This window comes from Coturnix japonica, chromosome 1 (assembly GCF_054131305.1).
Source record: "Coturnix japonica strain WE chromosome 1, WE-NBRP24, whole genome shotgun sequence".
In the NCBI taxonomy this organism is placed as follows: Eukaryota; Metazoa; Chordata; class Aves; order Galliformes; family Phasianidae; genus Coturnix; species Coturnix japonica.
Genome location: NC_140663.1, coordinates 112,301,550 through 112,316,396, shown reverse-complemented (window position 1 = coordinate 112,316,396; position 14,847 = coordinate 112,301,550). Strand labels below are relative to the sequence as shown.

Genomic DNA, 14,847 nt, shown 5'->3' with positions numbered 1-14,847 from the left:
TTATGTAACATGTAAACCCAGTTCCCCAAGGACCTAACCCAGTACTGGCAGTTCTTTACTTCAGTTTTGTGTTTCTGACCATTCACAAGATGTTTATATACATAACATTCTGAAGTGTGGTTGTTTTTTTCTAGCATTTGGGGGTTATAAAGAAGGAATACCTGTGGCTGAAGCTACAGATATTCAATATTATGGTGATAAGCATTAGTATTCAAAAACTGTTAGATGAAGAAAGAGCTTGGAGATTATGTTGAGAATCAGAGAAAAGATAGGATGAGGGAGAAGGATGAATAGGAATGAAGTGAGCACAGAGTGCTGCTGAACTTTGTTGCAGTTCATGTGAATACCTCTATACACCCTTGGTTGTGTGTATGTGTGTCACCCTCTCTGGCTTTTCCTCAGTTGATGATGACTGGCTACAGTTACTCTTGGTGCATCTGTAGTGTGTATATGCTGAGCTCTGCTGTTGGCCCATGTGAGGACCAGCCTGTTTCTTTCTGTAGAAAATATTGACACTGCAAAACAAAGCATTCAGGTGTTAAAGATCATCAACATGGACATTTCTAATGAATAACGTGCTGTCAGGCTATTTAACTTTTCCCACAGGATGCGCTGTTCTGTCTTCTACAGTAACATAAACCACAGGTTTCAGAACTACTGTTCCTCTGCTTGTATAAGTAGGAAACACAGATCTTTGAACAATGCTGATAAGGTATCTTTCTGAGGTGGCTGGAATTGAAAAATACTGATCTGGGGTGGGAAGAGAGAGGCCCACAGTCCAGGTCTGAACAATTTCTCAGGTTATTCTGGTGAAATGCAGAGAAGGGGGGACCTTGAGTAAAATGCTGGGTGAAGTAATACCAGTAGTGCCCTTTGTACCTTGAAGGCATTGTAGGAATCAAGAGATGCTGCTCAGAACAACAGACCTAGCGTAGGAAATAAACCTCAGGAAGTAGGTCCTTAGAGTATTTGAGTTACAGCCCTGCCTCTGCTACAGTATCATTCCATAACAGTTTCTTTTTTATTATTATTTTGTCACAATGTTGACTAATTTTTCACTTTCTGCTTTCTGGCTCTGCTTTTGGTCTTTGTTCTGCTCAAATTCCAGGGCTCAATTCTTCCTTGACAGTGAGATGGATGAGGGAAGGCAGGGAGGCTCTTGGCTTTGCCTGCAGGGTGTCCTGCTGTCCCTAGCGCTGTGCCTGTTGTGCACAGAGGGATCCTGAGCTGTGCACCCTTCTTCTGGTTCACGTCTAACGTTAAGCCCCAGAACTCTCCCCCTGAGCTGCCTGTGTAACCCAAGCCTGAGTAGCAGGGGATAGTTACAAAACATGTTGTTTGTACATCTCAACTGCCTTGATAGTGGGGTGCTGAAAAATAATTGTTGTATAACAGTTTCTTCTGATGTATTAATGATTACAGTATTCATCAATGTAATTGCCAGTTAAAATTGCACTTTGTACCAAATCTCCAGGGGCTCCTCTTGAATTTACCAAGTAAGTGTGAGACATTTATATTTTATTTTATTTCATTTTATTTCATTTTTTTAATATTTTCTGTCATTGATGTTGTTATAGGCAGAGTGGGTAGCTGTATCTGCCTAACCATTTCTGATCCTATTTCCCTATTATAGTAAATGTACAAGTAGTGACATGGCAATGGATCTGGTAGAAAAAACTTGCTGATTCATGTTTTTGCTATATAAGGGTCAATTGCTACAAACTGACCCACCACCATGGGCTTCGTTTGAGCTACTGCAGACTCCAGTAGCTGAACATTTAGCTAGTAGTAATCTTGTTGAAAATCAGTAGGTTTACAAACAATGCCAGGCAAAAAGTGCTGAGTTCAATACTTGTTTTAATCCTGGTAAAAGGGATTACAGAAGCAAAGATGCTATGAGTGACTACTCTGCTGAGTTGAAGAACAAGTTAAAAGAGCATGATCGCTTGCACTAACCTCAACAGTCATCGAATTAGAAGTTATTTTCCAATTGTGAGAATCATTTATGCTTTCTGAAAGGCATTGTTGCTTAGGGAGAAAAAGTTGTCAGCCGTTGTGTGAAACAGCTTAATGTTCATTTCCTCAGCTCACCTCCAGATGAATAATTGACATATCCATCTAGCCAGTAGGGGAAATAGATCACTTCATCCCCAAGAGGTGTGGAAGCACTTGATAACTCGTGAGTTTCATACTAAGCTAACAAATTAGATACTCCTGCCCATGTATATAGTCAAACCCTCAGATTTCTTGAGGGTTCTGGGGAGGAGAAAGGAATGAAGGGGAGAGGAAACAGAGTGAGTGTACAGTCCAGAACTGATGGTTGGTAAAATCTAAGTGGTGTATAGGTTGTATCTTCTTCAGAAGATGATGATATATTTTGCAGCCTTTTAGAAAAACATTTGCATAAAGACACGCTTGAAATGAACTTCAAAAAATCAAACTCATTTTCAGAATAAGAACGAAAATAAGGAAGAAAATTTGGTATGTCAATATTTCAGGGGAAAAAAAAAATAACGCAGAAGCAGTCTGTAGTCAGTACTGGGGATTAGCAATTTAAATAGTTCAATCTTTAATCCAGGAAACTAGTAAAATGAGGCCAATTAACATTTGCAGGACACTTAAAATATTTAAAGTAGTAGGGGCATGCTTTCAGAGGCATTCATGTTGCTACTAAATGCATTCTTTACTTCCCTACGGCTTATAAGCCCTATGGCTTATATTTTTAATGCTTATGCTACATGCTCTCAAAGGTTAAGTAACAGTTTATTTACTGTGGTGGTGTAGAGAGGACTACTGGGTGACTTTCTTCATTTCAATGCACTTTAGTGCCGTTGACAACCAATTTCTGATTTCCTGATATTGACATCCTGCACACTGAAACTTGTGTCAAAAGGACAAGAATGGTACATTCTGTATGTAGCTTATGGGTAAGCAAAAACACAGAGGTGATGAATAGGATTTTTGATCAAAATTATTACATTTTGATTATAATTACCTAAATAACATCTTCTTATCATAGTGGTTTGATTGCAGGATGGTAGGACTAATACGTACAGTCAGGCCTTCCCAAAAAATTCACATGGTAAAAAAAAAAATTGAGTAAGCTGTGTGTGCTGAGAAACACAAATGACTTGAGGAACACAAAATAACTACAGGGGACAAAGTTGAGTGAGATATGTCTCTGTATAAATTACATTTGACTTTGTGACAACACAATTTGCAGGTTAGCAGCTGGCCCATTGGTTCACTGGCATAATTAAAAATGTATTCCCATTGTTCCATATTAATGCTTCAGTGTACCTTCAAGTGAGAGTTTAGTCCTTGTACTTGATGACAAGTGGACACTGAGGTTTTCCTTAATTTGTTTTCTTTGTGTTGAAGTGTTGAAGGTAATCTGAAATAATATATGTATTCTTTTTATATAACTTAAACCAAACTCTTTCTTTTTTCTGTGCTTTTTACAAAGAAGATAGTTATTTGTAATTCTGTTGGCCCAATATCTTGTTTATTAAAAACATTTTCTTCTCCCCATGGTAACAAGAAAAAAACAGTGGAAAAGGAGCCTTGAAACACAGATTTCAGTCAAACGTAGAAAAAGAAACTAAATCAAAAATATTGAGAGGGGAAAAAAGAAAAAAAAAAGAAACAACAAGCATATTCATGTCTAAGTGAAATTATGCCATATCTGGGACAAAACAGCTGAGAAATTAAGAGAAATTTAGTTTGTTCCTTTAGGCTTGCTTTCTTGTTTCCGCACTCTTTATTTCTTAATGCAATGTGATTCTGGCTTTTTCTGTATTGTTGTTGTTGTTGTTTCCTTTTAATGGATAAGAATGAAGGGTTGGAAATGGCTCTCCTATACAAAAAGGCACTCCCTGTTGAAGAAACCCCTTGATTTTTATGTTTTTTATTTTTTCCTTTGCTGTTCCAAAATAAAACCCAAAAATGCATGTCTCATAATCAGTCATTTTAGGTTTTGCATTATTTAGCTTCCCTGTTATATGTATAACATTCACTGGTACATTAATGGGGAGCATCTCTTCTTTATCTTACTGTTCTTGCCTCTGCCTCTGTTCTGTCCAGCCTGTGAAGCCAGTGAGAGCCTACTTTGCTTTACACGTTCTACCTTCGCAGGCTTTTATGTCCGTAAAATCTAAGAGGGGATGAGGTGTCCACCTTCTGAGGCTATAAGATTTGGCCTTGATCCTTCAAAGTATAAATATGAGGTTTTGATTAAAATCTGTATATTTCTAACAAGTGCTTTTTTTCCCTTTCCCCCTCCCGTCCCCCCCTCCTCCTTCTTCCCCCTCCAATTTTAGGCTTACTTTAACCTTATCATGTCCCATGGACTTGAAGAATTTTCCTATGGATGTACAGACATGCACAATGCAACTAGAGAGCTGTGAGTGTCCAATTGCTTTGCCTAGTAAAAACAAACAAACAAATAAGTTTTATCATAATTTTGGTGGTTTGATTGTATTTATGTTGCTATATTTGTGTGGTCAGAATCAATATTCCTCTTTTGTAAGGAATGTCCTGGAGGAAAAGTGCTTTAACTAAAGCGTTGTTCCCTACTATATGCTGTTCCAGCTCCTTTCTTTATTCTCCCACCTATCCCATCAGGGCTGTGTCACTTCCAGGAATAACCACAGTAATGCCATACCTGAGAAAACAAATCTCAAGAAAATAAGAACAAGTAGGTCACAGCCTGGGATGAGTTATGTCTTATCAAATCGAGTCACAATCTTTTGAACAATGTGAGCCATGTACTTCATGAAGCAGAGATCTGTGATTTTATGGAGTCGTGGAATGATTGGAAGGGATCTCTGAGTTCATCTTGTGCATCCCAGAGCACAGTGCCAGGCCCATGTCCCGATGGCTTTTGGAATTCTCCAAGGAGGAGACTCCACAGACTCTCTGGGAAGCCTGTGTCAGTCCACCATCATCTGCGCAACACAGAAGTGCTGCCTGGTGTTCAGAGGGAACCTCATGCATCCCAGCATATATGCACTGCTTCCTGTCCTTTGAATGGACTTAGTATGAGCCAATATGTGTTAAGCCACCTTGTTTTTTTTTGTTTTGGTTTTTTTTTTTAAATTTTATTTTGGTTTTGCTTTGTTTTGTGGGGAAGAAATAGTGGGTTTATCTATACAAGTATGAGCTGCTGGTTACTACTTGTCTTTGAGGCTGGAGATTGGACACAGTTTATTTAGTTTCCTGATAGCTGTGTGGCCACTGAAGTTGAAAAGAGACTTTAGAGAGCCCAGGCCTATGAACACCTCTCTGGTATGTCACAAGTTTACAAAAGCTGCAGACCCACTATCATATATTCTAGAAATCCTGGTTTTGTTCTGCCCAACAACTACATAATCAGAGAATGAAAAGTAAGCAAAATCCTGGCGGATACATAGACATAGAAAAATGCCAACTCATTTGTAAGTAGTATCTTTCATGGGCCATAAAAATTACTCTTAGTGGCAAAGCAAGACAGTATTTCAGAAGTAATTATGTTACTTATTTTTTGCTCTTAACATAGAAGAAATGTAATATTAATAACAAGCAACTAATTGCAATTGTGCTGTAATTAATTAGATGGCTTAAAATTATAGCTTACATTTACTGAAATAATTGATGTATTTCTAAGCCATAGTAATACTTGCTTTCAAGTTTTTCAGTTAGTTACTATGTAATGAACTCTGATTTCTTTGTTGTAGTTGGCTACACTATGAATGATCTGATATTCGAGTGGCTGAGTGATGGACCTGTGCAAGTTGCAGAAGGCTTGACCTTGCCACAGTTTATTTTGAAAGAAGATAAAGAACTTGGTTATTGCACAAAACATTACAACACTGGTGAGCATTACTCTGTTGCTTTGGTTTGGTTTGTTTTCTTTTTCATGTGAAATGGGAAAAGATGGGTAAAATTAAGCAACAACAAAAAAGAATAACTATTTTTAAATTAAAATTGGATTCAGCCACAAACATTTTAAATCTGAAAAATGTATCATTTTTATTTTTGTTTGCTTGAATCATTTTTGGTTTTTTTCCCCCAAATTTCCTTAAACATTATTAGGGATACTCTAATAAACATGCCCTAATATTCTAAACTCTTTGAAATCATTACAGTTTTAAAATCTTAACAAATGTAAAAATCTCTTCAAACTAATTTCCTCAAAATGAAGCTTTTATAACAAACTGAATGTTTTCTTTAATACTGATAAATCAGTTTTAAAGTACTGATTTTTAAGCTTGATTTATTTCTTCATTACATCAAAATATCAGTGACAAAAAATATCAACTTCTCACCAACTTTTGTATGAAGTCTAATTTAAGAGATGTAGTAATTGAAATGGCAATGCTGTCACTGCTGATCTGAATAGAATGCAAACATAAAATGCTGGAAAACTGTTTAGTAATCTTGTCCTTTTCCTAGTTTACCTTTTTAAAAGTTTCAAATGTGTTTTCTGTCTTTAGCTATACAAGCAGGGAGAGGTCTGTTAAAATTTGGATTTATCTGCTTGGAGTCTAATTAATAAGAACAGACTTCAAAGAACAGTTTGCTGGATGCTTCCTGGGATTAGATATAATCCCTGTCATCTAAAATAGGTGTTTTTTGTTTTGTTTTGTTTTGTTTTTCTTCATTACTTCAGCATAAGGGACAATCTGCTTGTATCAAAGACATTTGTTTCACTCCGTGAAATAAAACAACATGAGATGTTCTTTCCCTGTCAAAAATAAAGTTACATTCCTTTCTTATGAAAAGAAAATTACTGTCTTTAGTTTTGATAAATGCAACTTCTCATTTTGAGGCCCAAAGTGCCAAGGAAGGATTTTATTAAATTCTATAGTCCAAAATAAATGGAAATCAGGACACAAGTAAAGGATGTTATCAGAATGAAAAGGAGTTAAATCTATTGTAAGACATTAAGAATAATTTTTTACAATTCATCAAATTATGTTTATTTTGTCTAATGCAATTAAAAGAGCAAAATACTGTTGTATTTTAACATTAAACTTTGTATAACAAAATCTTATTAAATTTTAAGAACAAAAAAGCCCACAATACTATATTTTCTAGAGGTGAAACAACTGTACAATTATTTGTTTTCTCAGTTAATGTAAAGAGTTGAGTACAGTCTGTTTCATAGACTCCATGTTCCTCCCACTCTTGAGTTCAACAAGTGGCTGACTCAGTGGCTTTAGGCTATGAAACAGGCTTCACATGTAGTTTATGTTCAGAAAGCAAGATAAAACTGTGCAAAAAACATTTATGAAAGTAATTTCATGTTCTAGGAAAGTTTACATGCATTGAAGTGAAGTTTCATTTGGAGCGTCAGATGGGATACTATTTAATCCAGATGTACATTCCTAGCCTGCTGATTGTCATTTTGTCCTGGGTTTCTTTCTGGATCAACATGGATGCTGCTCCAGCAAGAGTTGCACTGGGTATCACTACAGTTTTGACAATGACCACTCAAAGTTCAGGATCAAGAGCTTCCCTTCCAAAAGTAAGGAAATTATTTTGTATCACTGGATTACTATTACCAAGAAAAATTATAGTATTTTTGAAGTTTCTTGATGATCTTTGTAAGAATGTCTCTAATAACTGAGAAAGTGATATCAATGTGATGCCAAACTCTTGCAGTACCATTGCATTTGGATCAGAGTTTTCTGCTGGTTTATGGGATTGCCAGAGGGCTCAAAGCTATAGATTTTTTAGTGAGCTACAGCTAGCTTTGTCACTTAGGCATCAGCATGCAGAATGGACTTTCTGAATTATCTAGGTACTTGTCTGGATTTCTGAAGCCAGTTTCCTGAAAACTGGACATATTTTATCTGGCTTGGGACTTTATGAACTCTGTCTAGTCATTCCTGGATTGTTAGACTCCCAGATATGATGACATAGCTAGTTATGACGCTGATGGATATATGATGGATATATAAACGTACATATATATATATATAAATACATATATACACACACACACATATATATAAATACATATATGTGACATATTTACACCCAAAAGATATCAAGATATCTCTGGAGAATATTTTCAGAGAAGTCCTGATGTCTTTCTCTGCTTCATCATAGGATCAATCCATGTTCTTATTCAAGTGATGCCTGTATGTCCTTCATCCAACCTACACACAAAAATATCCTCTCACTTGAATTTTGTGGTCTTCTTAATCCAGAGCAGCTGCTGCAGATGAGAATACAGATTACAGAATATATTATTTGATTAGACAACATAGCAACACTTTTCAGCATGGGGGCAACTTTAATACTTTTGTTAATAGCATTTCCAGTAGTATTTGTATTGCATACTCAGGTTTTGTGCAGTTTTCTGGAAGAGAACTCAGAGGTAGATCAGTGAACAATGGTCTGTGAAGTCATGAGATATGATCCCAGTAGAATCCTCTTTTCAGCTGCCCAGAATCATAAGGACTGGGATCATGAATGTATGCTAACAGTAATGAAAACACAAATGTTGAATGTTTGTATAGCATATGATCCATTCCAAAAGGCATGCTGTGTTTTGTTCTGCTTTACCCTCAGTATCATATTCAATCTCATTCCAAGTACTGTAATTTGTTAAAATTGAGCACATATAGACCAACTTTCAAAACCGCACAGATTGTGTTACTCTTCTGTTGGTATTGAGAAAGTATCACTTAAAAATCTGGTGACTACAACAGTTGGTTCAGCTTTACTTGTTCACTTGGAGCTATGTATAATTTTCCATGAAAACTAAAAATATTTTATATATTAACACAGAATTTCAAATTGATGCTTTCTTAACATTTGTTCAGTCAATATTACCAAATGAACACTCTGGGAAGAAAGTCAACACAGAGATAATCTTGGCAAGAACCATGCAGGATCTGTAGACAGCAAGCTCACAGTCACTGAAAACTTTGTCTAGATGGTGCGACTTGATTCCATGCTGATATATTCCAGCTTTCTTCCAAATTAACTGATTTGAGAATTAGTGGTGGTACAGTTGCTGTGGTGGAGCTTTCCACCCACATTTCTAGCAGAGCAAACATACCCTACCAAGAAGCTCTTCAGTGATAGCGCATCCATAAAGATAATGCTTTAGTAAGACTTTAGTATGCCTTTGACCCAGATGAAATATTTCTCCTGTCTGAATTCTGTCTTGTTTGAGTTGAGAAGCATTTGCTGGTTAAGTTTCTGGGCTTCTGTTGAGTAGAAGAAATGTGAAGATCCAAAATATGTAGACTGTAGCAGTTTGATTATTGGAGAGGTTCACCTCTAGCTTCAAAATTGGTTTTATCTCATCTGTCAAAGGTGACGTTCTGACCCTATCCCATCCTTCCTATCCTCTCCTAGTTTTCTCTGCTGTCCCTTTGTCAGAAGACATGAACCCCACTAGAGTGGCCAGCACATTTATTTCAGTGAGGCTGCACGTCATTGTTGCATTTCCATTCTGTGAATTCAGCCAAGCTGTGTCTGAAGAATCTTGGGACTGACATGAACCAGTATGCTTCAAAACAGTACACCCATGTTTGCATACAGGTCTCTGTCAGCAGTATCTGATTCCTTACAAAAAAGAAGGAGAAAGTTTTTCTTGCTGTTGCTGTTGCAAGAACACAGAAATTTTAAAACCCTATCTGTAGCTTAGTATAAAAATAGTATTTCTTAGTAAAATCTGTACAGCTAAAATGCATTTAGAAATAAAAATATGAAAATAATTGCTTCAAATCAGTGTTGAATCTGAAGTACCCAAATGGCTCTTTAAAAGCAGTGTTTATCTAAGTCCTGTCTACATATTGCCAAGACACAGGAAGTTAGGCTGTCAATAAAACATTCATTTTAAAATTGCTCAAAGCGTGAATATATAAGAGAATCAGACATGACAGGATGGTTATTGTTTGAAAGAGCACTGAGAAAAAAAAGATGCAACTGTGCTTTGTGAGAACAGCCTATATTTGAGTACAAGAGTTGTGTTCTTCCCTATCCTACTTTGTGTCCTATTCTTATTAACACACAATTAACACGTATTTATAGAACTTAAATTTACCTTTAATTTACTCACTTGCTCATGCCAAGCGGGAAAATTAAGGATATTCTTTCTTCTTTCTTCTTAACTATTTTATTAGAACTTTACCAAAATTAAATAAGCAAATAAGTAAAACAAAAGCAAAGCATCAACATCTACTAATTTTATGAGTAATTCCTTTATATTAAAAAAAAAAAAAAAAAAAAAAAGCAATGAAGAATTGATCTGAGAAGAATCCTAGTTGGGTTTTTTTTTTTGTCAGTTTCCGTGTTACTATCTAAATTATGCAAGTGGTACATTTTAGAAGTAATTACATACTGTTCTCAACCTCAACATGACATGACATGATAAAGTTCTATTTGCTTGAAATCATTCTTTTCCATATTAAAAACCAATATTCATTTTGATACACAGCTGATCATAGTGTTAGGTCACAGCAGCACAGGCAATAGGCTTCCAGATATTGAAAATTAAACATAAGTTTAAGACTTCTGAAAAGAAAAGGAAAGAAACTAAAAGAAATGGAGAGAATAAAAATACAAGAGTGGCTCCAAAAGTAACGCCTCCTGCTTTACTATGTTGACCCCTGATGTCACAGGGAGATACTGTTGGTATGACAGCAGAGGCTGAGCTTTCCCAACAATATCCCATTACATGTAATTGGCACATGACAGATGGCAGCAATCTTAAGAAATGGCACCTGACATGGAAGCAAAAGTGTGTCACTGAATTCATGAAAAAATGGTACCCGCTGACATTCACTGAAACTTGCTGAACATTCCTGGAGACCAATTGCTGAATGTGAGAACACTGAGGAGTGGGTGGTGCCTTTCAGCAGTGGTGACCATGACAGTGGGTCACCTCCAATGGTGCAGATTGTTACAAGTGTGGCACGCTGGCTCTTGTTCTTCACTGGTGAAAACACATAGCTCATGATGGTGACTGCGTTAAAAAATAGCGTTTTGTATCTGAACATTTTCTCTATCAAATTGTGTTATGGTGCTCTTTTTAGCTGTTGTACTTTTCATGGAAATAAATAGGAGGCATTGCTATCAGAGAAACTCGCGTAACTCCAGCTGGTGTTTGTGTTTGCTGCACTTCAGAGAAAAATCTAGATAGCTTCTTTCAAATGAAATGTGATTATACTTCTCTGATAAATTTTCATAGTCCTTCTGTGGAGTTATTATCTTCATAGTATTTGTAATTCTGCCTACAAATACAGGGTCAAATTTTGATAACAACAAAACACTAGCAAAGAAATCAATATGCTGGGATTTATTTATTTATTTATTTGTTTATTTATTTATTTATTTTCATGTATTTTTCTACAAAGTTGATTTCTTTCTTACAAAAGACAGAAATAAATCATGCAAGTGTTTAGAGCCCTGACAAACTACTAATGTATGAGGAAAGAGCTGCAGTGCATGTTCCAGAAAACATAAATGTTCTTTTCTACTCTTTATCATAAAGTGAACAATATCAAATTCTGCTTTCTTCATGGGGATAAAATATTGATCTTCTGTACAAAGAATAGCTGCAAAGAATTATTCACCATGGTCTCAACCTCTTTTATAGCAACTAAGTTATTGTGTGTTTATTACAGAAAACTAGTGAGTGTTCGCATGGCCAGTTACCATCAGTAACATCATATTAAGGAGTGATAAGAAACTCATTTAGAAAGCTGGGGTGGCACCTTTCCTCCAATTGGTCAGTCCAGTGCTCAGACAACCAGGAACATTGATCCAAAGTGGCATGGTTCCTCTGGCCAATTCTCCATCCTCCAGATTCACATTTATAAGCCTTAACCACATCTGATAGTCTGTGTTTGTATTCCTCTGTTCATGCCATCATTTTCCACACAGAAATTTGGCCTTTGCTGATTGATCAAATACTATGTTTTCTGGGAGTATTTGACCCACTGTAGAAACATGGCAGCTTGTATTTTTCGAAGCATGATCTGGAGAACTTCTGGGAATCACAACAGAGATTCATAATATGCCCTTGCATTATTTATTTTTTTAAATAAATCAGTAGCATATAAACTCTCAGAGAAAAGAGCATATTTGTAAATTAAGCATAAAATTGGTGAGAAATATGATAAAGTTTTTTTGTTTGTTTTTGTTTTTGTTTTTTCAGAGCACTGGGTAACTGTTCTCTTCCTATTCAATTTATTTTTAAACAGTTTCTCTTTTGTCAAGTCAAGAGAATCAAGAGTTTTAAAGAATTTCTTTTAAAAAAAGAATAAGTTTTCCGCTATGCCAGTAATTGGGTATTTTTCAAATTGCTTTTTTCTTAAAACACATGCGTAAACCAAACAGTAGCAGCTACAGTACAGGAAAGTGAATTACTTTTTATACCATAAAGCAAAACATGTGAGGATACTTTAAGTCAAGCAAATGAAAGCAGCCTTATTTTATGAAGTTGTCTCACATTCATATTGTGTTATTTAACATGTAGTACTTTATGAATGCATGTTCCTTACCTAGGCAGCAATCGGTGTAGAAAAAAATCCCATTCAAAACTAGCTGAAACCACTGGGAGGCCTTCCATTCACTTCGTTTTGCTTCGGATCACTGAGTGCATTACCAATTGTAATAAAAGTACTGTATTCTAATAGATGCAGAGACTTGCAAAACCAAAGGCAACACTCCATCCCCTTTGGCAGTAAATTATTGCTTTATGTGTTGTTCACTCTCCCTGGCATTTTTGGAGTCTTTGGAGTCTTTTTGTGATTCTTTGGCTTCTGGCAGACAAGTCTCAGAATGTAACCTTTCCTTTATTGACTGCTGAAAGTTATCAAGTAAAGAAATTTCGAGAGTACATCAATTCTTCTATATTTTGAAGTAAAGTTAAAATTATGTCTTAATAGGAAAAAAAGAGAAGAAAGAGAAAATGAAACAAACAAACAAAAAAGGGAATAAATAAGGAGAAATAACAATTAAAAAAAAAAAAAGGAACAGATGCTCTTCTTACTCTTTTTAGAGATTCTATTATCCTGTGTTCTTTTGCTATCAGAGGTGGAGTGCCTATGGTGATAGCTTGCATTTTCATGTAAAAAAAACCATACAACACATGACATGTTTTGGCGCAGCTGAACAGAATGAAAGGAACTTTTAATAGGTCATTCTTCTTTAGTTTCAGGGTCTGAGGAGGAAATCCAGGAGTAATTCAATGATCATGAGATATATTAACAGGTCCTTGGATCCTAAGGGTATCTGAGTGCTTGACTTATTGCTTAAAGAATTAGGCCAGCCTTATTAGCTATTTGCAAAATCCTGTTGGATGCTTGATGGTCCTAAAACAGTGCCATAGTATTTAATATGCCTGCTTCATGAAACATATTTATTGGTTCAGTGGGGAAAATGCAAATCTCCACTTTTTAAATATCTGTTTGGGGATCTTGAGTGGATTTAGAAAAAAAGTTTTTGGAGAACATAGAAACATAGAATGGTTTGGGTTGGAAGGGACCTTCAGGATCATCTAGTTCCAACTAAATGATCCAATCTCTCTGTGATAGGCAGGGACACCTCTCACTCACTAAATCAAGTTGCTCTCAGCCCCATCCAGCTTGGCCTTGAATGCTTCTAGGGAGGGACCATTCACAGCCTCATTGGGCAACCTGTTCCAGCACCTCACCTCACAGTAAGGAATTTCTTCCTAATATCTAGTCTAACAACCTAATGGCTGTCAGTTTTCTTCCCTGTAAATGTGCCATGTTATCTAAATTCTTAGGAGTCATGCTCGATAGTCAGGTAATCATGAGGATCAGATCTTCAGTCATATGCCTACATGGAAATCTACATGGTCATTTGGTTTGGTCATTCGCATTGTTGTTGCACAACTTTCTGTTCCCTCCCTATTATATTCATAATGTATAATGTATATTCTTCCTTCTTTTATCTATATTATGAAAAAGCTGCTTTAACTATTCTTCTTTTTTTCTTTAAATAATTCTTTTTTTCTGAGCTTGGCAAAACTGGATAAAACTAAATCTGGTATTCAGACTGTATTTTCAATATCCTTTGTTAGATTCCACACAGTATTTGAATTTGGATACATAGATTTATTCTATGCTGTTTAACAAAGGAACTTGCATAGACTGAAGCTCTTTTTCAACAAAACAAATGTTCCAAAGTAAAACAAGAGTCATACATTAGTATGTGCTTGCTCGCTGACTTATTGAAGACATTTCTTCATTTTAAACTACTGATAGTCCCTCAATACATTTTTGTATGCAAAAGAAAATGAACCCTACAGAATACTATAAATTCCTATCAAATTGTTTTAAAAGACCTACTCGCACCTCATGGCTCAAAGTAAGTATTTTCTGGTACTCTTCTACATTTTTTCATAGTTTTTTTTGTTTTGTTTTAGTTTGGTTTTTTTTCTTCTTTTCACTTGTATTTTCATATCAGTCATTTTTTCTCGATACATATGTGCTTGAGTGCAAGAGAGCGTGTGAACTGCAGAGGAAGAGGTGATACAAGGAGGTGATAGAAGGTGATGTACCAGATAGAATATCAGTAGCACTGTGGCCATGCTAGTATCAGCTTGATAATAAATTCTTGGGCCTGATGAAACTTCTCTGCTTCTTCCATCCACATCAGTTTGTAAAAGACATTTTTCCTTTCTTCAAGGCTTCCTCCTTTGAGATCTAGGTAGATACTTATATGGCTGGTCTGTGCAGTTACAACTTCACTGGGGGCAGTATCTCAGTTAAAACTATAGGTGGATATGCTTTGGCACAGATAAGTGTGCTGTTATCATGCATTCTTTATGGGAAGAAAATTTTTCTTCCATTCCACAATGACTTCCAGTTCTGT

At 36.0% G+C, this 14,847-nt stretch overlaps 1 protein-coding gene across 4 annotated transcripts in view; it reads left to right on the top strand.

The window, feature by feature from the left end:
• Positions 1–14,847, top strand: part of GLRA2 (glycine receptor alpha 2) — a 119,636-nt gene that overhangs the window by 35,635 nt on the left and 69,154 nt on the right. For all 4 annotated transcript variants that reach the window (XM_085550511.1, XM_015886723.3, XM_085550517.1 and 1 more), the window contains 3 exons: positions 4,320–4,402; positions 5,715–5,852; positions 7,293–7,507. In XM_085550511.1, the coding sequence (XP_085406637.1) occupies positions 4,320–4,402; positions 5,715–5,852; positions 7,293–7,507 (436 nt within the window). The remainder of the gene's footprint in view (positions 1–4,319; positions 4,403–5,714; positions 5,853–7,292; positions 7,508–14,847) is intronic.